Source organism: Pempheris klunzingeri, chromosome 5, assembly GCF_042242105.1.
Source record: "Pempheris klunzingeri isolate RE-2024b chromosome 5, fPemKlu1.hap1, whole genome shotgun sequence".
Taxonomy (NCBI): Eukaryota; Metazoa; Chordata; class Actinopteri; order Acropomatiformes; family Pempheridae; genus Pempheris; species Pempheris klunzingeri.
The window spans coordinates 15,112,501-15,136,937 of NC_092016.1; the positions used below are offsets into that span (position 1 = coordinate 15,112,501).

The window sequence follows — 24,437 nt, forward strand, 5'->3', positions numbered from 1 at the left end:
TCACATATGGAAATCAGCAGTGAACTAAACTTTAATACAGAAGGGATTTAGCTGTTTGGACCATTAAAACCTTTAAATCAGTGATTAATGCAGATCACCAACAATTTTTTATAATAATATTTTCATTATTTGCAATATTTTCATTTATTTCACCAGAGCATTTCTTGTGATACATTATCTCATTTACTTTAGCCAAAGTGGCAGCACAGAGAACAATAACAAAAACGAAACATTAGTTCAGTTACCTCCTCTGCATGCTACCAAGTTTTAACACTATTTACCTCCAAGTCATTATTTTTATCTTTACTTTATTTGGTCACCAGACCAGAATGCTGGCATCTGTCAGACATATTTAACATTTTGCCCACCTTATTTGTATCAGTGAGGGCAGACGAAGTACATGAAATTTGGTATAATGCAACAAAAAAGCTCCAACAGAATGAAGTCATGGAGACACTCTTGCTAAATTGTAACAGCAGCTACAACTCACCATTTCAAGCCAAAAAAAAAAGCCCAAAAAAGACTGGACTGCTGTAACTGAAAATATACATTTCTATGGCTACCCTCATACACACAGTTGTGACACCAAAAATAAGAATATTTTTTGCAGCGTAATGCAAAAAAGCAAAGAAAATGTTCAGATGTTGTGTGAAAGAGTGAGTGAATACGTTTGAAGTCAATTGCATTTGGTGCTTCATATTTACAAAACAGGTTCATCATCTTACAGGTGAAATTGCATCACAAGGTGTAGACGATAAACATAAATTGTTAATTAACAGAGTTGTAAACGGCAGGGTTTTTTTTTGTGCATCTTTATGATCCTAAATAGCTCTGTAAATTCCAGTTCCAGTAAATCCTCTGGAGATGAAATATTTTTGCACTACCTTAGATGTCCACAGCAACATTTCAAAGTGAATAAAAACAAGACTGGGACAAATACCTTATCATGCGGGATTGTTTTTACGTTTGCAACAGTGAGCTCATATTAGCTTTGTTAGTTTATTTCACCATCAGACCACTAACGAGTTTACCTGGATTGTTAATCTATGGTGAGAAAGACAGATGGTGGTGATCTGATCAGAGCTTGATCCATAAACCATCCACTTACTATCAAGGTAATTTTTAGCATCTAAAGAAGGACTGAATTGGCCAATTTGGTGTTGGTGTGTAAGCTACGGAGAGCAGCCAAAGCACCGCGGGGTGTTTTGATGCATTAGTATTGGTGTTTCCATGCCTCATTCTGATTTGCTGTCTGGACTGGACCGCTTCTGTCTTTGCCTCTGTAATGATGTGTAATTAGACTGTAGTTTAACACTGCCACCAACTGAGATACACACTACGGGCCAGCTCATTACTCTCTCTTGTGCCAAAGTGATTGTACCACAACATCTGTCTCTCTCTTTCTTGTATTGTTTCTCCGCCTCTCTTTCTGTTTTGCTCTCATTTGCTCTTCCTGTGTCTGAAAAACAATGTAGGGCAGTGTCTGACCCAGTTGCCATTTGTATGTGCATTTGTGTGTGTGTTTAATTATCCAGCAGTGTACCAGAGGCTGCAGTAATCAAAGCCCAGCAACCAGAGCAGAAACATTTTGCTACCTCAGCACAACAATGACTTTATTACTGTTTAGGCATCTCTGAGTTGCCATGTTATTTTAGCCACTTAAATGATCCCTGTGATAATGGTGTGATGCTGCTCAGATAATACGCAGCACTGTATTTCACCTAATTTGTATTTGTTTGGAAAGAGCTAAAAGGATATATAGTAGTCTTAATTGCAGGAGGAGCTCTGCCCTCACATAGATTACCTATGACAGGCCTCACCTTATAGCGCTTATGAAGCATTGCCATTAAACTAGGTCGGGGCCCCAAGGGATGGTTGGAAATGCATGATTTAGGGATGAGGAATTAATGTGCAGAGATTTTCCATGTCTATGGATAATACATCTGACCGTTTAAGGCCAATTTAACAGGATGATTTGACTGCAAATATGCATATAAAGCAACAGGCGCAGTAGCATAAGTCTATTTTATGGTCGTTTACTGTGTATAATGAGCAAGTGAGCTCTTTATAGTCAAGATTTCTTTGTCTGTACACTGCAGTGTTTGGTATTTACACACAAAACAAATATACATTGAAGAGATTCAGAATCATAGTAATTAGGCTGAGCTACCGTGCAGATGAGATACTTATATGAAGTATTTGAGAAAATATTCTAAATAGATTTTGGAAAAAAAAAGAAAAGGGGGGGCTCAGAAAAAAGTCAAAGTCATCCACATGGCCACAAACTGCACCACAGCCCCGGTCATCTCATCCATTTGTCAGCACCTGAGAGTTTTTGTTACAGAGATTTACACTGGCAGCACTAGATTTCACAGAAGTTAAACTCTGGAGAGACGGCCCTCTGCTTCTCTGAATGTCAAGTCCCTGGAAACATGCATGCACGCACGCACACAAAAACATGCCCTCACAAAAGCACAATCACGCACACAAACTCTAACTCACAATTGACTTGTCAATGCATCAGGCTTTGAGAGCTTAGGGGTCCAAGGACCACTAAAATGCCTTACAATCAGTTTGCTGTTAGTAGATTTGGGACAAGCAAGGGTTGGGCAGAGGATCAAGACAAGAAAAAAAAATTTAAGATTTCAGAAGAGAAAAGAGCAGCGACAGTTTCTCAACACCTCATGCATAGTTGCAGTCAGTATAACTACTTTGCTCTGCTGCCTGAGTCATAAAGAAAATATGTTCTCATAAGAAATCTGAGTGGTTGTGTTGCTGTCAAATGCACATTGGGTTATACACATACATTACCTGTATCCACAACGTAACAAAAAACTGTAAGTTAACAGACTTCGCATACAATAATATACTGCTTGAAAAATAGGAAGAAAAAATAAGACAACTATCACTAAATAAATGTAAATATGAGCAGTATAAGAGTGCAATTACAAGTGTACAAAGTAGATTGTGACACATTAAGACCAATTAGTCAAGAGGATTTTCTCAAATTAATTATCATTTTCCAATGTTCAATCCTAAAGTCTGTTTATTGGCTATTCTAGAGATTTTTATCATGTCACATAGACTTTGCCCATGATGGACTTCAACTTTAATCCAACATGCATGAGAAGTTCTCATACAAATCTTTTTTTTTTCCTGATGTCCATGACAGCTGGGCACACTCCATGGGCTGATGAAGATCATGTGATATGACCAAAGCTCTAGAAGTATTACCAAATGGATCTTGTGGCGATATTATTTCTTGAGCTGCTGTCAGGTCAAGAATAGATTTTGTATTGTAAAGTGCGTATTAGAGAAATCACATCATTGTTACATGTTTTAAATAATCAAATACAGATATTGGTATCAGCCTGAAAAATTAAAAGAACAAATCTTATGCTGCCTTTATGGTTGTGGATCACCTGGTTGCCGCCCCATCTCTGATCCCTTTTGATTCTGGTGGCTGCTGAAAGACGAGTGCCAAGCTTCTGCCGAGCTTCATGTCTACATTGTTGTCCACAACTCCTAAACCATCTGGCTTTGGGAATTAAGGGACAGCATTTGAATTATTGCTGACCGTGCTCTAATCTCATCTACCCTCTCTTTTCCTAAGACAAATGTCATGCTTTGTTATCTCCTCTGGTATTCCAGCACCTGCAAAGTGTCTCATCTTCCTCCTCAGCATACTTTCTCTGAATTTCCACATCCACGGTGGATTTTGTGTCCTTGATGCATTTTTTTTAATTCTTGATCTTCTGTACCTTTTTGTCTCTTTATTTGCATCTTACCACCTCCCTCAGCTGTATTGAGTGTCTAGAGTAGATATTTTGCACACATGCATGACACGCGTTACAATGCTGGAATGACAGTTTTTGAGGAACATTTTCAGGGTGTGCATATTTGTTTTCTATGTTTATTCCAGTTTGTATATGTGAGTATAATATGTCTCTTTGCCATTGGGGAAGATCCTAGCTGAGTCTGTGTTAGTGTGAATGCATGGCAATGAGAGCATCTGTATCCCATGCCAACCTGTTATGATTCTCATACAATATTAATGGCACTGTCTCAGTGTGCGTGTGCTTGTGTGTGCAGGCATGGAAGCACATTTGGCGAATTAATGCAGCCACACACACACACAAGTATTTTACTCCTACAAGCTTTTCAGGTATGCCTCAAGATGACTTTATTATTCTATCAAATCACCGTATGACCTGATGCATAATGTCTCAGGCTTTTGTCATTCTCCTCACGTATATCTCTATCCATGGCCTCTGTGTTCAGGAGGCATGGAGTGATATACTATGTCAGTATAGTATAATGCATGCTGTGAGCTTACTGTGGTTTTACAAGATGCTTGGAGGAGGATGAGAGGAAGGTCTAATCCAATGTGTGGCACCAGCAGGCTGGACCTGATGTCCCCAGAGCTCTTATTTACAGAGAAACACGTCAGTCCTGGCCCCCTCCCACCTCTCGCCTGTCCACTCACATCACTGTCACTAGTCACAACACTGGCTGACACTTATCTGATTGGTTGATTTCATGTTTGAACTCTCAGAAAGTAATCGCATTGGTTGACACCCAATGACACGTGTTTGATTAGATGGCATTGTATTTGTTCCTGGCGATTCCGACAATGATTGGTTGACATTTTGCTTGACCTATCAGAGTGGTTCTCTTTGGCCTTGTTTGTTTTTACGCTATGTGTCTAGATGGTCTTGTTAGAAGATAGATGTAAGATAACTTCATTGACAGTTTAATTGCACCGAAATGTCCTCGATGTCTCTTTTGAACCGTTAACACCTGAGTCACAAGATTGGTTGTGTGCATTGCTTGTCCCACAGGATTAAAGAATGGGTTGATCAGATGCAGAAAGAACTTGTCACCCTGGCAGACACAGCCACAGCTGGGAAGAGCCTCACTCAGGTATAAACAGCCACGCACTGCACACTTGCATAGACCATAATCCAAGCCTAACACTGATATGGACCCCTCGCATATATTGGTAGCACTTCTTTGAAAGTTATATTCATAAGTTATATTGTTGAATGGTTCTGAAATTTCATAGTTATTTATTTTGTGCAAATTTCTTTTATTTTTGTAAAATCGAATACATTTCTGACTCATGAGTATTTATTGAATCATCAATTATGCATGTGATTTTTATATGTCCACGACTGTCTGTCTAGATCTTTCTGAGAAACTCACACCTGTACACTGTGGAGCAAAATGACGCACGGGAGCTGGTGGCCAGAGCAGCCAGAAAAATTGAACAGCTGCTGCTGAAGAGGTCTGCAGCCTTGGAGGTAAGACTTGGCCCACTTAGAGGAACCAGTTTGCAATTTTGCATTGGTTTAAAAGCTGTATAGGGTGAGATCTTTATTAACCGGTGCTACGATAAGACATTTCCCATCTGCTTCTTGTTAGGACATTGGTTATTGAAAATACATATTCAAATCTACAAAGTGCATGTGGTGAACCACGTTGTTTTGGTTCAGGTGTTGACAATTGTGTTGATTCTCTTAATGTGCACTGAAAAGCACAAGTTAAAATTGAAGAATTTCTACACTCAGATACAGTAAACAGAGCTGAGTTCAATAATAACAAACTTAATGATAATTACTTTAATTGTATTTTGGGGAATGAAAATGGAAAATACTGCCATAATCATACTAGTGTAATTACGTCAGCAATATTGATTTTAGATCAATTGACTCCCAAGTTATTTCCCAAAACATAAGGCATCCAGTTGCAGTTAAACCACCATCTGGCTATTCATTTATTTAATTATTCATCTGGCTGAGGATTCACGCTAGTATTCCAAGTGCGTTTGCTGTAGGTCCAGTTGAAATGATCCTTCAAATGAAGGAAGTCACATCCAAAACACTTTAATGACCTTCTGGCAATAGGATCTCCCTCTCCATTCCAGTGAGGGAGAATATTACGGAGTAGGGAAAATCAGTCAACAGCCTTCACATAAACTGTCACAAGGTATTTATCTGAATGCTGTGGCCATTTTGTAGCATCGCATTAATGTTGCGGTGGTTAGATATGTATAGGGCAGATGACTGACTTGTGTGACTTTATGGATATAGTTTGTATATGCAGAAACAACACTGTGTGAAGCAGGCACACAAAATAGTAGAAAGCAAGGACTGAGTTTTATCTTCTGCAGGATTCAATGTGATAACGAGAGCTTCGACCCTGGGGATGTTCTCCCCTCCTCCTCCTCTCTCTCTCCCCATCCTTTTTATTCAGAAGCAAGTCAGAGATGCTCATCTATATCAGGAGTTTGAACTGCTTTTATACATTTCAGAGGGAGTTCACAGCACCCCTTGCTCTGCCTTTATAAGGCATCACAATTGTTGTCTTATTAGTAATGGAGAGGGAGTATTTATGAATGTTCATAAACACATCTCCTGCCAAGTGTCTGTCTTGTGTATGTTAAGTAAACACCCTGGTGTTCTTATCATTTTTCCGACTACATGTGCCATAAGATGCGTAAGCAGCAAGGAGAGAATTGGCTTCAGAGAGAGATGGTTTGCAATGCTCGGCTGTATGTGGTATGGGTAGGTGGTAGGTGGTGGGCAGGGGGTCAGCAAGCCTGATGCTCACAGTCCATTCAACCTACGTACAATATCATGGGCCAGATCCTTACTCAGACTCTGGGAGGGGGGACAACCGAGCGGTGAGAGGGAGGGAGGGAGGGACTGTGCATATGTGTGTGTATAAGGAGCTGGAGCTGAGGATAATTTGTCAGGTTGTGTATGGATGCAAATCATTGCCAGAATAATTCAAAATACTGCCTATCAGCAGCTGAATATCACATCTTGACATTTAATCACTAGTGAATACTTGATGTTGAAATTCTCAATAGTCACTTTCAAATTGTGCAATTCCAAAAACTTTGTTTTCAGTATATTCCCTATTTATTTAGGGGTTTCAAATTCAGATAGGGAATTAATGTGCCATCTGTTCCTTATGTTTTAGATCAGAATTGTAGTATCTCAGTTTAACCAAGGGTATTTCAGCAACCAGCTTTTGAGTTTTTGACTTGATTTGAATTTTTTTATCTGATTTGAGCCAATTGAGCAACTCGAACAGAGCTTTTGAGAAGAGAATTTCCTCTGTGAATTTGGAAACCCCCAAGATACATACTGCAAAAAAAGAACTTGAACTTGATAGTTGAAAGTGACTATTGAGAATTTCCTCATGAATTCAGAAAGGTGGTGTCAGTCAAACAGTAAAGCATTTCAGTGCAAGTAACAAGATACAGAGACCTCAATGGCAATATGCAGTTTGGCTGCTAGCCAAGTTCGACAAACTTTTTTTTTTTTCAAGCTCAGAAATATATGAACTTCAATACAACGTGCAACATGCTGCCAGCAATATTGTTATGAGAGTGTTTGAGTAATACAGTGTGTTGGTGCTTACCTCGAAACCCACATCTTATCAGTCCGCTTTCTGTCTGTGTGGTTTTCCTTCATTGTCTCCATATACCACACACACACAAGCATAGTTTTTTCTTCTTTTGTGGAACACCAGTATACTTACTACAAAAGATGCTGCCTCCACCTGTGAGTGATAGTGTAATTAAACACAGAAAAGCATGAATTTGAACCCAAATCGATGGAACGGTGTCTCAAATTTCCCTCTTTCATACATTAGGGGGGACGTGTACCCCAGTCCCCCGTGGCAAATACGCGCTTGATTCAACCTCCGGACATCGATCACTTCTCACTCTGTATTGAATCTTTGTGTCTCATCCTCTCATATGAGTGTAACCTCAAGGCACACTGATATTGAATTCTCTGTCCTGAGATGTATGATTGTGGAGATAAATGGATGAATGGATGATGTGAAAGAAGGGCAAATACATGAGAATGATGGATGCATGGAGTGATGGACAGGTAGACTGAGCAAAGGAAGATGGGTGCTCAGGGTGGTATACAGTGAGAGGAAAAAAATGAACTCTTTGAACTCGCACTGTAAGAGGTTTTCTATTGGATGTTTTTATGAGTCTTTCTAAGACTTCCAGAGTGCACCACATAGCAGTGACGATATACAACAGCAAACTCCAATCCAAACTTATGCACGCACTCTCCCTGTAGATTTAGTTGTGCTTTGAGCTGATTTTTCCTGACCAATCTTCTAAGTTAAACGGAGGGATTTGGCTGTAAAGTTTGTCAGACAGAAAACAGGAAAGATCATCAATGCAGCTGGGAGATCCTTTCTTGTTCACTGTCTTTGATAGAAGGTTGGGAGTGACTTTCAATGTCAACATAATTGGAGATAGCCCAAGGCACTTTAGCCATTTTCACTTAGTTGTCAAGTGCTTTCAAACTTTCATCCTTCCTTTGCCTCTCTGTCTCTCTCTCTCTCTCTCTCTCTCTCCCTCTCTCTCTCATCCACTGTGACTTTCTGTCTCTGATCTCTAACTCTGCATGATGGATGACCTTTGAGAGGCCGCAGTTTACCTAGCCACAGGTGTGTGAAACAAGTGTGTGTCTATGCGCGTCTACTCTAAATAAGTGTGTGGCAGAGTGTAACCTGCATTATTCATGAGTACTTGGCTGGGCTGCATACTGTTAGGAAGGATGGCTTTATCAAAGGTTTTACAATGTATACTGGGGTTTGATCTCAACAGAGACACTTACATACATTAGCAAAGGAGGGGGCTGCAGCCCCTCCTGCTGGCCAGAATGAAACACCATGGAAATATAATTGAATTGTAATTCTTTTGCTGGTGGATGTAATATTTTGTTTTAAGAAATATTTAAGATTGTGTGCCTCCACCTATTGTAAAGGCTTATGGGAGCTGCTGAACATTACTGACCATAGCAGATTAATAGTGCCGAAGAAATAATGTCTAAGTTTCATGTCTAATTATTTCTTTATTTTTAATAAATATCAGTCAACCTGGTTTGTAGGCCTATAGATTATCCAGTTCATTAAAACATGATTGCTTTACATCTGATCTGTAAATAAATTGGATATTACATACACACAATATTAAATATAAGTGAAATAATTTATATATGTAATAGTTGTTTTATTATGTAAAAACTATTGATTAACTGAATTATTTGAATAATCCACTGCACTTTTCCACTGAACAATTGACAGTGACGCACACACTAACAACTTAACACACACTTCAACGGTCTTTCATAAACACAGAGACAGAAAGTGTTCGTTATTTGACTCTGGAAGACACGACTCTGAAAACACTGGTCAAAGTAGTTGGCCACATAGTGAGTGTGTGATGTGCCTGAGACTAGATCCAATTACTTCCTCATCCCCAGCCCATTCTCCTTTTGTCTTGCTGTCTTAGTACAATGTAATTAAAAAGGTTTTTATTGATGCAGCAGAACTGTTAAGGCAAAAAGAAAACTGAAAACACTGAAGACTGCACACTCAAACATCAAGGCACTGCCCACTAGTCTGCCTCAATCTTAAAAAAAAAACAGCAGCCATGCCTCAGCTGCAGTTGTTTGCTTTTGTTTCAACAACCTGCATTAGGTGTGTGTGTGTGCACATTTTCCTCTCTTCTCCTGAGGTGAAGGGCTCTATTCAGTGACTAATGAGCCAGTCCACTACATTACTTAGAGTAATACCTCAACCAGGACCACTAAAACGCAACAGGACACAGGTGGCCCAGTACTGTGAGTGTGTAGTGTACATTAGTGTGTATGTGAACTTATGTCTATGGGTACCTACAGTATATGTGTGTAGGTACGTGTTTTCAAAATTACACATTAATTTTTCCAATTCTTGTATAATGATTGGCATGCAAGTTAAATTCATTAATGAACCAGGAGTGTTTGAGTGGATGCAGTCATCTGTGTATTAAACAAGTACATGAAGTAATTACTATTATTCTATAATGCTAGACTTAGCAATACATCTGGTGGCAATGTTTGTGTCAAATCTGTACATTGGCAGCTTGCATTGTGGTTAGCAGTCAGTCACAGTTGCCTGCAGTGATGACCGGTTTTCACCACAAAACAAATGTATGAAAATTTCCATTGAAATTCTAAAACCTGACCTGTAGCAGATTTCACTTCCTCCGAACTAGATGAAATCAGTATGTTCCAAACACTCCGAGTCACCAGAATACGACATGAATACACAGCATCTGCAATGCACTTCTGAGGCGGTCCCATATGTACTGTATGCCTGCAGGTTAGATGGTACGGTCAGTCATACTTGTGGCCGCTGTCCAAAATGAATTTTAACTATTGCTTTGAAATCCTGACGAGTATTATATGCAGGGAGCATATTTAAACCTTGCACTGCTTCATTTTTAACAAGGCTCCATACATCTCTTGTCTAGCCTCAACCCACAACATCAAGGCCTGTGATGCAGTTCAGCCTCTTATTCTTTAATTATGTACACTTTTCTATTTATCAAAGGATTTACTTGCCTCCAAAGGATATTCCACATAATGTCATGGGCACAACACAGCTCCCTTGTATTGTGTACATTTTTACAGTTTACATACCATGTAACATCCCCAGGAATTCCAAAGCTATTTAAAGGAATGTCAGTATGCCTCGTCCACTTGATTGTGTCATTATTACTTTGCCTATACCCGTGTTGATATTTTGACCTTCAGTAGATAATGCAGGAAAGATCTCAGCAGTCATTGCAACAGGTAATATCCCTGTTAACATTCAGTCTTGAATTAACAATTTGATAATGATTTGTTTTCTGAAATATTTTTATCGAACATTTTGTGTGAAGAGTTCAGGCTTGCCGGATGTTGCTTTGCAAACTATGTATTTTGTCTCCTTCTGCCCATCCGTCCCTCCCTCCAGCCACATTTTCACTTCCTCAGGCCTCCCATTTTCTCAGTCATAAATCCCTGAACCATCCATCCATCTTCTTCCTGGGTTCGGGTCATGTGGCAACAGGGTAAGCAGGGCACTCCAGACAACTTTCTCCAGAGAAACGCTTTCCAGCTCCTCCCAGAGGATCACGAGGTGTTTGCTGGCCTGTTCTGGGTCTGCCCCAGGTTCTCAGTTGGACTTACCCAGAAGACCTCCAAGGGGAGGTGTGCAGGGGGTTTCCTGGCCAGATGCTCGAACCACCTCAACAGGCTCCTCACCTTATCTTTAAGGCTGAGATCAGACACCCTGCGAATGAGACTCATTTTATCTGCTTGTATCCATTACCTCGTTCTTTCGGTCTTTACCTCCTCATCTCATGACTATAGGTGAGGGTTGGAATGTAGGTCAACTTGTAAATGGAGAGCTTGGTCTTCTGGCTCAGGTCACCACAACAGCCTGGTCCAGCACCCGCATTACAGCTGATGCTGCACCAATTTATCTGTTCATCTCTTGCTCCATTTTACAAACTGTCATGACCCCTAGGGTAAAAAGCTGGTCCACTGCTCCACGACCAGGGCAGAATCCGTATTGTTCCTCCTGAATCTGAGGTTTGACAATCGGCAGGAGCCTACTCTCCAGCACCCTGGTGTAGACTGAAATGTCCCCATTGCTATTCCTTGCATCCACCCGCCTGACATGTTTTAAATGCACAGCGTGTCATAGTCAACGAAAAGCTCTTAAAAAAACAAAGCAGTCTATCACCAGCACTGTGCCCTATATGTACATTACATGGCCAGGCTCATATTTGTTTTCTTCCTTACCTCTACCCAGAGGGTAGCAAGATACAGCCCTGTTTTCTTTTCAAACTGTAACCATACATACAACTTAATCCACTAATTGTTGTATTCAGAAAGTTAGCATCTTCAGGATACCTTACATAATGCTAACAAGTTCAGTCATCCAGTTCCAGCTATTTAGAACTATGTTTTAAGTGTTTGATGTGCTGTTTGTGCACATGTTTAATAGAGTCTTTGTGCCCCAGGTGTTGGGCCATATTTTTATTAATCTGTTTCCTGCTGTCACAATGTTATAATAATGAGCACAAGATGTGACATTATGTTTTTGTGTGTGTTTGTGTGTGTGTGTGTGCCAACATAACGCAATAATGAACAGGCTATGATATGATCAGAGATATTCCAGTCTCTGGAGCAGATGTTACTCAACCTCCCATCTCCGCACTGTGCTGATCATATTAAGCAGACAAGAGGTGTCTGCATTTGTTTTTTCTGTGTGCTTGCATATGTGTTTGTGTGTGTGTGTGATAGACAGAAAGAAAGAGAGAGAGAGAGGAAGTGGGAGGGAGCAGTGCAGATGGGGAATTCTAACTAGACTTATGGTAGGCCAGGCACAAGTGTCTAACACATTCATCGAGAAGAAATCCAGACTGTCGGTGGATCACAACATGCTTGTGATTACATTTGAATACTTGATTTGGGGAAGGTACCTTTCACTGCCAAGACATGCTGTTCTCCATAATTAATAATAATCAACATTAATTAAATGTGACATGTAGTGTTTTTCAGAATCAATATTATGATTGTACTGTGTCGTAATTACAGTAATTGAGATGTGACAAGATAATTACTAGCCTCCCTTACACCAGTTTAAGATAGTGTTTCTCAACCACAGTTCATGTGAACTTTGTCGCTTTCTGACACTATTGCTACTACTTTTCTGTGAGGTCCTACCATGTGTCTGTTTTCACCTTTTTGTCTTACAGAAAACGGCAGGATGTTGGGGATGATTTTATCCGCTCGCATTTGGTTCGTTAGTTGCCGTACCTCTTTCTGAAAGAGCAGCTGATAGAAAGGAGTCATAAGTTGTGACTAGTGGCTTTTGCAGCTGTTTTCTGCCAAAAAGCCCTGACAACTGACTGTTTACTACCTGCTCAGCACCACACAATAGACAGACAAAGTTAGCAACTAGCTGGTGAACATAGTGGAGTATCATTATTAGTTCCCTTAGGTGTCAGAGACCAAAAACGGAGCTAAAAGAGGGTGAATATTGGACTTGCAGCCTGAAACCTGACTCAAAATGAATGGTAATGTTGCTCTTTAACTGCTGGATGTTTAAAGACAATTGTTTGCCACCACGTTTGACATATCAACTTTAAAGGTATATGTCAATGTATTGTTCACAATTTGTCACGCAGCCGCCAAGTGGCCAAAAAAAAAAAAAAAAAAGATTACATCAGCTTTAAAGCTTAAACCTTATTACCATTTTTTATTACCTATCTTTTTAATTAGAAGGTCATGACTCAATTTTTTGTGTTCTGATCAGGTGACAAACAATATAAATTCTCTGAAGTGGACAAAAGAGACGCACGCATGTTTGAGACGCACGCAAGAGCAAGAGAGTCAAAGAGAGCGAACGAGACGGGGAGCAGCTGTAGATTTACTGTTCCCATTGGAGGGGGGGGGTTGGCCTCTGAGAGAAGCCATGTGGAGCAGCATGGCTCTCCCCTGGGCTCTCATAGCTGCAGATACCTCTGCTCTGTGTCTGTCTCATGCTCTCCTTCTCCCTTTTACTCATCCCACCTCCTTCGCCTTCCCTGCATCCCTCTCTTTCTATTGCCCTCCCTCACCAGTTTACTGTATCTCTCCTGTGTCCAGCTCCTGACATTTCACCACAGTTCTCTGTAAAGCTGGAAATTGAAATCAACCTTTCTTTATATCTTTCAACCTCTGGCTCTCTTATAATGCCCACTTCTTTCTCATACTGCATATCTCTTCCCTCCCCTTCCAACTCTCCTCTTTACTCTTTTGTGCGCTTCTGCATTATTTCTCTCTTACACCTCCATTTGTCTCGTCTGTTCTTCCATTTAACTCTGTCCACCTCCCGTAGTCTCCATTTTTTTATTTCTCCCAAGTCTCCTCTTTTTTCCTACTCATCATTTTTATCCCCCATTCTTTTTTATAGCTACTCACACACACTTACTCAATGTATGTATTAGCCTTGCACACAGGAGGGGGCATTTGTTTGTCCCTTTCCCAGGAAACAAAGTAATGCACTGCTGGATAAAGCTTCATTCTTTATCTAATAACCTCCACCCACCCTTGTATACACCTCTCTGTGTTTATCATCCCACTGTTCATTCTCATAAGGAAAGTTTTAATGAGAACTGTGAACACTGTGATCATGCTGAGTCGGAGTATTGTTTTTCTCTCTTTCTACTGTTCTCTTTGTTAATCTGCTCATAATTTATGCCTTTTCCACTTCCCTTTTCAGACTCCCCTCCTCTCTGCCTCCCTTACTGACCCTTTACATCACCCCCCTTTTTTTTTTTTTTTTACTTTTGTGACATCCCTTTGAGTTGGGACTCATTATGTTGAACAGGTATCCAGCATTCATCAACGTGGACACATTGTCAGAAACGAGGAAGGGAAAGATAAGACTGGATGTGGGTGTTAATGATCTTTTAGGCTGTTACTACTCTTGTGAGTATTGCTTTGTTGTCTGGGGGAGAAGGCAGTGTGCTCTGAATGGCCCATTGATTTCAGGCGTGTGGAGCCTTTAGAGAGACACACACACGCGCACACACACACACACACACATTAATGTGCACACACAAACACAGGGAGTATGGGAGGCTCTGTGAGGTTTAGCAGAGCCTGTCTCATCTTCCCTGTCTATCCTTTAAGCTGTGCTCTGCTTTCTCACTAAATGCATGGTGGGCTGCTGGGCTGCCCTGGCAGAATGACAACTAAGACTGGTGAGAGCAGGGCAGAAATATCTCTCTGTGGGGCTAGCAGGTAGGACTCCACTGCCATCCAACACCCTGGCCAGCTCCATACATTTCTGTGCTCTCTATGGCTGAGATGTAATGATCTCATACATCAGCGTGCATGGACAGTGGAGGGTGCATGAAACTGGAAATTTATGTATAGTATATGCCCTTTTTGGCTGTTGGAATATAGATACGCACACCATGTATTGCAGTCATCATTAGACTGTTATTATGTTCAACTGTGATCAAGATGCAGCCAACCAACTAGTACCAGTAATATTGCTTGTCCTCCTAGTGTTAGAATTCATGATTTGGATGACTTTCTTCTCATTTCTCCTTTGTCTCACTGAAAGCACATTATATGTTAAACCACTCTGAATCCCCACATCCATAGATCCAGTTCCTTCTTCACCCATTAAGGCTTCAGGGGAGCGGTGGCTCTCCTCAGGTCTCCAGTGGTCATCTAGTGACAGAGTGGACTCATTATGGTGTGGCGCCGGGGTATCTATACTACAATAAGTGAGAGGGAGACTAATGAGCGGTTAGATCAAGCATGCTACTGGGAGTGTGTTATGCACCACCATGAACTAAATCGTTGTGTTAACCCTGTGTGTTTTAATAGAGCAACGCTGGCTTCTAAGCAACTGATAGAAACAGCAACTTGCTATAGTTCTGTAATGAACTTTTATGCCATTTTAGAGGTTAGCTGTCAGTCAGGGAGCAGTCTCATCAAATCTAGACGGTAGTTTAGAGCAGATTTAATTAAGGCATTGCTTTCTTTGTGTAGCTTGATCACCTCTCCGTGTACGTGTTTGACAAAGGCAGAGATCCAGGGCGATAGAGAGAAAAAGAGAGGAAAAAGAGAAGGGTAATTAGGTATCTTTCCTCAGACACCCCTCCTCGCCCTCCCCCATATATCCCAGAGGGGAGAGGAGCCTCGTCAAAGCCCTGTCATGAATTTTTAACAACCCTGTCGGCCTGCTCTCTTAGGAGGCGCATGTGTGTTTGTGCAAATTAGCATCTGTATGTTCATATACAGTAAGTGTGTGTGGGAGAAGGGCATATTGACACAAAATACTGTAGTCCTATATTGTCCATTAATGTCACACAAATTACTAGAACATGATGCATTGAACGGCTGTTGCTCATACTCGCATATCATATCGCATACAAAACCATTGCAAGAGAAATCCTGAAGCAAAGGACAAATCTGTAATCAATATGTTTATGTCCATGTTCTGCTGTATGTGTGTGTTTCTGCATGCATATGGGGTTGGCACAGAACGATTCGTATGCATTTAGCAAATTAAACATATTTTGAGAGGTTGTTTGGATTTATGCGTAAGTGATAAAAGTCAGTTAGTTCAATGACGTGACATTAACATGATGTCATATTACATTGACATTAGCTGGCATTAACCTAATGACAAGACCTCTAGCACTTGGCCTTTTCAGCATGCTATGGACTGCTGCTCCCGCTTTTTGTGTGTGGCACACTATTACTTTATATTATGTTATATTAAATTATATATTTTTTTTCCCCTTGTGAAACACTTAAAGAATGAAAATTGGATGACATATTATTTTGTTAAAACCTCTGACTACATGGTAAAACGCTGGCAAAACAACCTCACACTGATACTTGTTTTTGCATTGTTAGATCATGTTGTTGCAAAGGTACCAGCAGCAGAGAGGATTGTATGACCAGCATAGGATTTCAAGTAGAATGGAGCTTCTGTCCTGGTACAGTGGATAACAAGACACCAAATATGTGTTGGCTCTTGATGGCTTCAAACCAAACATGTTTTCAGATTACTCATAAAAACTGTCATACTTTAATTAGAGCTATTGAGTCAGATGTAAATATCCAGACAGAATTACAGAAATAGTGTTCACACCATCAGTGTTTGGTGAAAGCAAGCGTCAGCACTGAGTATTTGATGGACGCAGTATATATCATACTCTACTATATATTAGTGCTAATATTAGTGCTTGATGCCGTTATGGAACTTATTATCTTTGCACATGACGAGAATGGACTGTGATACCTTCAAGATCACTATTTTGTGTTGGTGTGCGTGTATGCATGTGTTTATGGCTCAGATGGGGTGTATATTTAGCTGCTGACAGCCAGTGCAGAGGAGGTGGAGACAGGTCTGGAACAAAGCCCAGGACTGGAGGCCAAAGGGATGGGACTGTTGATCAAGAATGGAACCATTGCCGACAGCAGACACATGGTCATAGACACACACGCACACTCATACCCACACTCAGTAAAAGCACAGAATGACATATACTATAAACATCTCATCCAGTTATTACTCATGCACAGATTGGACATGACCGATGTTTTACTTTCCTACCTACAAAGTCCAACAGATGGATGTCAGAAGGAGATTCAGCTATAAATATAGTTTACCTTCATCAGTTCCTTCAATCAATTCAAAATATATCCCTGAGTGGAGTTTCTCTGAGGTTATGGTAACCTTGCTTTTGTGAGGGAAGCCAGTGTGTCAGCCAGGTGGGATTTTTAAGGCTAATCCTTTCCTCCACAGTGTTGTCATTAGCCAGTGCAGTTGGAGAAGGGCAGGCCAGGTCCAGGCTGAGGTTTGATCTCTGTGGATTTACCTTGGTGAACATATGCGCAGTCTTGTGGAATAATGTCAGTTTCTGTTTGTGTCTCTGCCTGCTGTCTGCCTTAGGATCTCACCGTTCTTTTTTATAATTATTAGATGTAGATGGAAATCTAGCCTAACTTGTTTTTAGTATGAATTGGATTATCTAGTGTTGACTATGCAAGGCTGTTTAATATCATTCAAGTAAATGCAACTTGCCTTGTCTTGATTTGAAATATTATCTTAAGGTAATGTTTATCTAGATACACAGGAAATGTATGTTAGGTGACATCCAGTATGCTTTTACACATATCGTAAGCTCTGAAGTTCCAAGGAAAAAACCTGATGGTGGTGCTAGAGGAAAGTCCCTAAAAGTCATTGAGGTTCATCATTTGAGAACCATTAATATCTGTACTAAATTTCATGGCAAGTAATTTGATCTTCTTTTCTGACAAGAGCATATTACACATAAAAAAACAGTCCATTTCAATGTCATTTTGCTGAATTAAGAGTATTGATAGTACTCCTTCTTAAATACATTTTTAGTTGCCACAGGAACTCTGTAATGCCTCCTGCAGCTCAAGAGCTCCAGGAGGCTGAAGAAACAATGGGAGTTATATGCCAGGATACTGCTTTGTGTAAAAACTTAGGTCAAGGACTTTTGGGTTTAGCCAACTATTTTGCTTGCCTTTGACATAATCCTAGAAGGCATATTCCTAGATTTATAATTAAGTGACTATACCAGTCAGGAAGGTGAAGGGAAAAAAACACACTCGACAATAGATAGAAGAAATCTTATCAAGTGAAAATCACTTACTGGACTGGCAGACAAATTTGCTTGTTTCAGACTGATTTCTTCAATGTTGTCACCTAAATTTGATAGGGGAATTTTGCAGTGCGCCTTAATGCATTTTGCATTAGGAGTGGAACTTTGAGCAAATCTAAAAATAATTAAATTAGCTCACATATGAGCTGTAAAATGTAGAAATTAGTGTGTCATCGTGTTCTTGTTAATGTTGTTTTCAGTTTTGACCTCATTTCCCTACAAAGGAAAGTATGACGATGCATTCAAACTGTGAAAGATCATCATCAGCCAGTTAAAGCAATGAATGTACTGTGCGACTGCAAAGTTAAATATGTCTAAATATCACCAGATGTTTCAGTAAAATGAAAATGAATACTTCCCTGAATGTCTACAGAGCAGTTAAGACAGTCATTTCCTTGTTGAGTGATAAGTATGTGCCGTGTAGTTTGTGCTTGCCCTTTTTATTTCTTGTACTGTGTAAGAATTTTTTTTAGTGTGAGAAATTAACTACTCTTACCACTCTCACCCTATCCTCTTTTTCTCTGTTACTCCTCACCGTGAGTGTGTGTGCATGTTAGAGAGATATGTAGAGTGGAGGTGAGGTTAATTACATTTATATCCCCCTGTTATTTAGTAGTATCCAATTTGATTGACAGCCCCTCAGTTGGTAATCCATTTGCACTTGACTTTATTCAGTGATCTGCCATTTCTTGCACTCGTGACCCTTTTTCTTTTCATTTCTCTTTCTTTCATGCTCTCACTCGCTCACACACACACATAAAACCACACATGGTACTTTCCTATGGTACAACCTTTTCATTCTGGCAGTATGACACTCTGTGATGTGGCCTTTAGTGGACAGTGCTGTAAGACTACGATAGCCCTATAGTATGAGCTCTGCGAGTGAGATCATAATCATTTCACTCTCACTGGGATGGTCTCACCACGCTTTTTACCATACTCTCTTTTGCTCAGGTTTTCTATAATTAGACTGACACTGTTAAGGAGGCATACCTTGTGCAGTTTCCAATCTAAATCCCTGTTATATTTCACTCCTCCAGAAACTGGCCACAGCTGCTGAGAACTTCCAGATGGAGCATCAGTGGAAAGACGAGTTTGAGGTAACAGAGGGAGACAAAAATACAGACATGATTCCATGAATACCTACATAAAGACATGTATTTTGAATATGTAAGTTTTATGTGTTGGTGTAATGTACTGTATGTGGGTAGATACACAGACACAAACATGAATGGTCATGCAAGTTATCAGGATTACTAGCCATAAATTCATGTTTTCTCATTTGCAGTGATTACAGCTCCATTAGTAAAAAGTGTTTATTGCACATTATACACTGTGTTGTGACACATTATGCCTCTAATTTCAGAAGACGGATACTCTGCTTTCCAAGGACCACAGCTGCAAAAGTAAAGCAGAGTAAAGCAGTGGTCAGGAAAAATACATGTCATGAAGACAGCAATATACATGTCTAAATGATTAAATGACTTTATTGCTTTCTCGATGGCAGAAAATGCATCCCTGGAGCATTGAAACTGGCTGCAGGCATACAGACACTGATGTAAAAAGAGGAAGAGTCACACTCATGCAGTATTCATTTGACTGATAGTAAGGTCTAGTGTCTTGATAAACATAAAACAAGAGAATATACTAATGGAGTTATCTGCCCACAAAATAAAGCAGTTTTAGAGATGATTTAGAAGTATTTCATGATTACATAAATGTTACGCGTCTTTGTGCAACACCCTAAAGCAGCCACAAAGTGATATTTGTGCTTTTCTGTGACTTGTTTACAGGATGATGAAATCTCCTACTACAATGCAAAGGACAATGTGAGTGTGCTTTTTTTTTTTTTTTTCCTCCACTTATTTGCTCTCCTTCCGTTTTATCTCCCACAAACACACAGGTCACACTCATACATGGGCCAGTTATATGGGTTTGTACACAGCCTCCTCTCTCTCTTGTCCTCCCTTTCACCTCCTCATCTTCCCTCCTCTCCTCCATTTTCCTTTTCCCATTCACCAGATTCATGTCTTATTTTTTTTTCACTCAGGCTTCCTGTCATTGCCTCAGCCTTTTACCGCAAATTCCTCCCTATTTTGCCTTTCTCAAGGCTTTTCTTCCAGAGCAGCTTCCTCCCCGTCATCCCTCCTCCAACCCTTTCTCAGGTGAAGAGGTTTCTGCCATGTTTCTCCTCTAATTGACAGATGAGATGTATGAGCTGGCTACACTGTTGCTTTATTAGGAAGCAAGTGTTCGCACTCTCTCTCCCTCCCCCTCTTGTTTTTCTCTCTCTCTCCACTTCACTACCTCACTCCCTCTCTACCCTGCATTCTTTCCTCCATATCTCATCATGCTTTTCTTCATATATCTCCCTGTCTGTACTGCTCTCATTGATGTAAATTGGTGCATGCACGGTAGGAGTTATAAATCTCCACAAGGGGCATAGACAATCTGGCTATCTCTTTCTACTCCCTCCAAGTGGAAATGATAAGAAGGATAAAAAGCAAGATATCATTAAACATACCGTTACTGATACTATATAAACGAGCTGGGAGGACGTGACAAGTGCAGCGATGACATTATCACATCAGACAGAAGTTGATGAGGATGTATAGTCAGGCTGTCTTTAAGGCTCTGTGCTTTTAAGTAAACCCACCAACTGTTTCAAACATACAATGATGCTTCAGCAAATAGAATAAAGAGGCTTTTGTATGATCTTAAACCTATGGTCAGCATTACTGTCTGTTACTGTTTTTTTTTCCCCTCAGCTGGATGCAAATGAAACAGAGGGAAGAAAATATAGGATTCGACCAGACTTTAAAGAGGACCCGTCATTTAAACGTTTGACTGATCACAACCACACGGCTGTCCACATCCCCACTGACATCTATGATGGCTGTGAGTGCACACACACACAGACAGACACACTGATAGACAAATCCAAGTGGTAACCATGGATACAACTGACATACCAACCCATTATGAAATGTTATTCACAGATTGTGCCTCTAATAAATTTGCTCAGAAATGGCGGTTTTAAAAAGTGATACAGCATGATGGGATCTTCTCCTGTTCTCTACTGTCTCTTGGCTAAGCCGGGTGTCCTTGGGATCTAAGTGAACACAGGGTCCTCTAACTGAAATGAATTGATGTGTGCGCTATAGGCCTTCAGACGGCTCTCCAGACGTGTGAGTGTGACAAGGCATACAATCCAGTTTTTTTTTCTTTAACTTTTAGGAATAGTCTGATAAATAAATGCCTTGATTAAACCTCTCTCTGTGTTCTGAGGCTTCTGAGGCAGGCAGTTTTGAACCATAATCATAAATAAAATCTTAAAAATAAAATTCTAGGCAGTGATCCCACTTTTTTACATATTTTTTACATAATCTTGTATGGTTTCTACATCTTCCCAGAGTAGAAAGTTTTATGTGGAAATGTGTATACCCTCAAAGTATTATAGATATTTATACCTATACTTTGTTTAGGTATAAATAGCCTAGTTACTTACGTACCCCTTATACTTTATGTTGTGAAACAAGTCTAGATAGCTAAACGTTTTCCCCACGATACATTCCTGTTTATGATTGTGAAACAGTTATATTAGTGCTGAAATAAATCAGTGTATTTGTAAGGGTCATTTCACTCTACTGTTGTAAAATAGAATCTGGGCCAGTGTCTGTTTGATGGCCCAGTGTATGCTTCATGCTGTCAGTTGCATTTTAACTATCTGGCATTGTAGCTCATGTCCTGTTTATAACAATTTAAGATTATGATGAAACATATTTGTGCAGAGTTCATTTGCCCTGTTTGTTGTAAAAGTGCATTTCTGATCATGTCCTCATCATGTGGTGACATTTACCTTGACTGGTTCAGAATAATTTGATTCTCCAGAGTTCCTCTGACATTAGCACAGCTCAAGTTGAATGTCAATGACTTAAGGATGGTCTGTTGAATATCTTAACTGTGGTCTGAATTATGTATTACATTTGAACAGCTTTCTTTTCTTCTATTTTTACATTTTAAGCACTTACCGTAGTGTAACTTGCAATGAGTGGGCAATAAAGTGTCCAGTGCCAGGACTCGCGGTTCATGATGAGTTTGAACAAGAGTCCAATTACAGGACAGTTTCTCTAACCACGAGACTGCACTGTTGCTGCTTGGCATGTGCTTGTGTATTTTTATCTCTGAGTGTGTGAGACTGAGTATCTGTGTGTATGTGTTCAGATATTCAGTAATTAGCGTGCAGTGGGATGTGGTGCGTCAGCAGTGTCTTGGAGAGACATCAGAATGAAGTGGCTTCCTCAGCATGGCCATCAGCCTGCTGGGGAACCGTCTGGCCCCAAGGTTACACGCTTCACCTTTCTGCTGACCCCAGACACAGGGGCACAAATGAGAGATGGGGATGGGCACTGTTGTCAGAGTATGTTATCTGTAAAACTGCATACCTGGTTTGTTACAGTAGCATGCTTGTATACTCATTTTTTCCCCGATACATCTCTCTAGCCATAATCTGGGCTTGGTGCCATGGCTCGTCACGCTCCCTTTCTCTCAAGGATGCTGTTTATTGGTAGTCTGTAATGAGTATGTATCGATAGGCCGAGCTGCTGGGACCTATCCAGGGCTGAAGTCTGAGCTGAGTGAGATGAAAGAAATTATACTTTAGATGTGTTTGAGGACCCAAAGCTGATAGCATAGCTATGTAGTGGGCAACAATCTCTGTTATAAGGACTGAAAGGTCAGTCCTTGCATTTTGAAATAAGGATTTAGATCTGAATTAGTTAGGCTAGAGTTAAAGAAACAGGTAAGAAAGGGCATGAATGTATTCAAAGTCCCCACATTATTTAAAGAGTCCCAACATGGCCAGCAAGAAAATTGTGATTCTTTGACATACAGTACTGTGTTGAATATGGGCACACGGGCAGGAGTATGTATTTTATATGCCAGAAGAAAAAGGAGACAGAGGATTCATGTGTTATTGAGGTTTCAACTCTCCAATTTGATCTCCACCCTATAAATGTTCCAGGAATAGCCTTTGCTCAGCTGGAGAAAATTGGATTTTCAGGGTAAAGTGGGAAGCAAGTTTATGAAAACACCTTAGGCAGCAGCAAATCACGTGTGTGAGATGAGTGTAGGATAGGAAACAGACTGTCAGATGACAGAAAGATCAGAAAAGCCACATCTGTTGATCCAGCGAAGGACAGTGTATGAGATGGAGGGAGAGATACAAAGTGTGACAAAGACAATGGTTGAATTCACTTCTGTTGCTTTTGGATACAGATGCTGAAAATATATGTATATATATATATATATATGTGTGTGTGTGTGTATGTGTGTATATATATATATATATGTGTGTGTGTGTGTGTATATATGTGTGTGTGTGTATGTATGTATATGTATATATATATATATAGGGAATGCTCTTGGAGGAATAATAGTTATAATATTTTTTACAGGCCCATAGAGTATTATAATCCCCACAAAGTTTCTATTTTTAAGATAAAATATGAACTTCTATAAGCTGGTGTGTAGGACTGCTAATAATGGGGGATCCATTATTAGCAGTCCTACACACCAGCCAGCACTGAGTTCTGCCACAACCACTTTACTTGCTACACCACCCTGCTCAGGCTCCAGTCCTCTCAATACATCCTACTGTGACCTTCCCATCACAGTCAGCTTACACTTCAGTGTTGTGAGCTTAAGAGGTCATGGTCCTTTGTTATGATTGGACAGAGCCAGGCTACCTGTTTCCCCGTTTCCAGTGTTTTTTGCTAAGTTAAGCCAAGTTTAACGGCTGCTTGCTCTAGTAAGTGTACAAACATAAGAGTGGAATCAACTTTCTCATATAACTCTCAAATAAAAAGTGATTACTGGTATTTCCCAAAATGTCAAACTGTTCCTTTTAAACATCACTGCTTGACACTTTGATCTAGTAACTGAAACCCTGTTGGCCTCACTGTCACTTATGGATGAAGTATATGACTGGATATGTGCAGTTAGTTTTCTTTGCCTTCTTTTCTAGACAAAATGTATATGATTATTGTTTGAGTGTATCGGGGATCAACTCTTATCCTTATTTAAAACTGTGAAATAATGTCCTCTTTAATCTTCAAAAAAAATTCCATGTTGTGTTCATTTTTGTTGTATTGCACCCCTGATACCCCACTGAGATGAAGTCATCATAAGGTGTAGATTCAGTGTGGCATCAAAGCCATGCCGAGTACAGCCAGGGAATTCATTAGTGTCAGTGGCAATATGGTTGACTAGAGGGTACTGTATCCCTGATGAAGCAGCAGTTGAGTTTAGCTTATTAAATATTGTGACTGACTGAAGAGCACTCAAAACCAATGGAAACATTAAAAACAGCATATTACTT

At 40.2% G+C, this 24,437-nt stretch overlaps 1 protein-coding gene across 1 annotated transcript in view; it reads left to right on the forward strand.

Moving 5' to 3' along the window:
- LOC139201257 (voltage-dependent calcium channel subunit alpha-2/delta-1) overlaps positions 1 to 24,437 on the forward strand; it is a 52,251-nt gene that overhangs the window by 735 nt on the left and 27,079 nt on the right. The window contains exons 2-6 of the mRNA XM_070830532.1: positions 4,842 to 4,923; positions 5,187 to 5,303; positions 19,099 to 19,158; positions 19,852 to 19,887; positions 20,827 to 20,956. Coding sequence (XP_070686633.1) covers positions 4,842 to 4,923; positions 5,187 to 5,303; positions 19,099 to 19,158; positions 19,852 to 19,887; positions 20,827 to 20,956 — 425 coding nt within the window. The remainder of the gene's footprint in view (positions 1 to 4,841; positions 4,924 to 5,186; positions 5,304 to 19,098; positions 19,159 to 19,851; positions 19,888 to 20,826; positions 20,957 to 24,437) is intronic.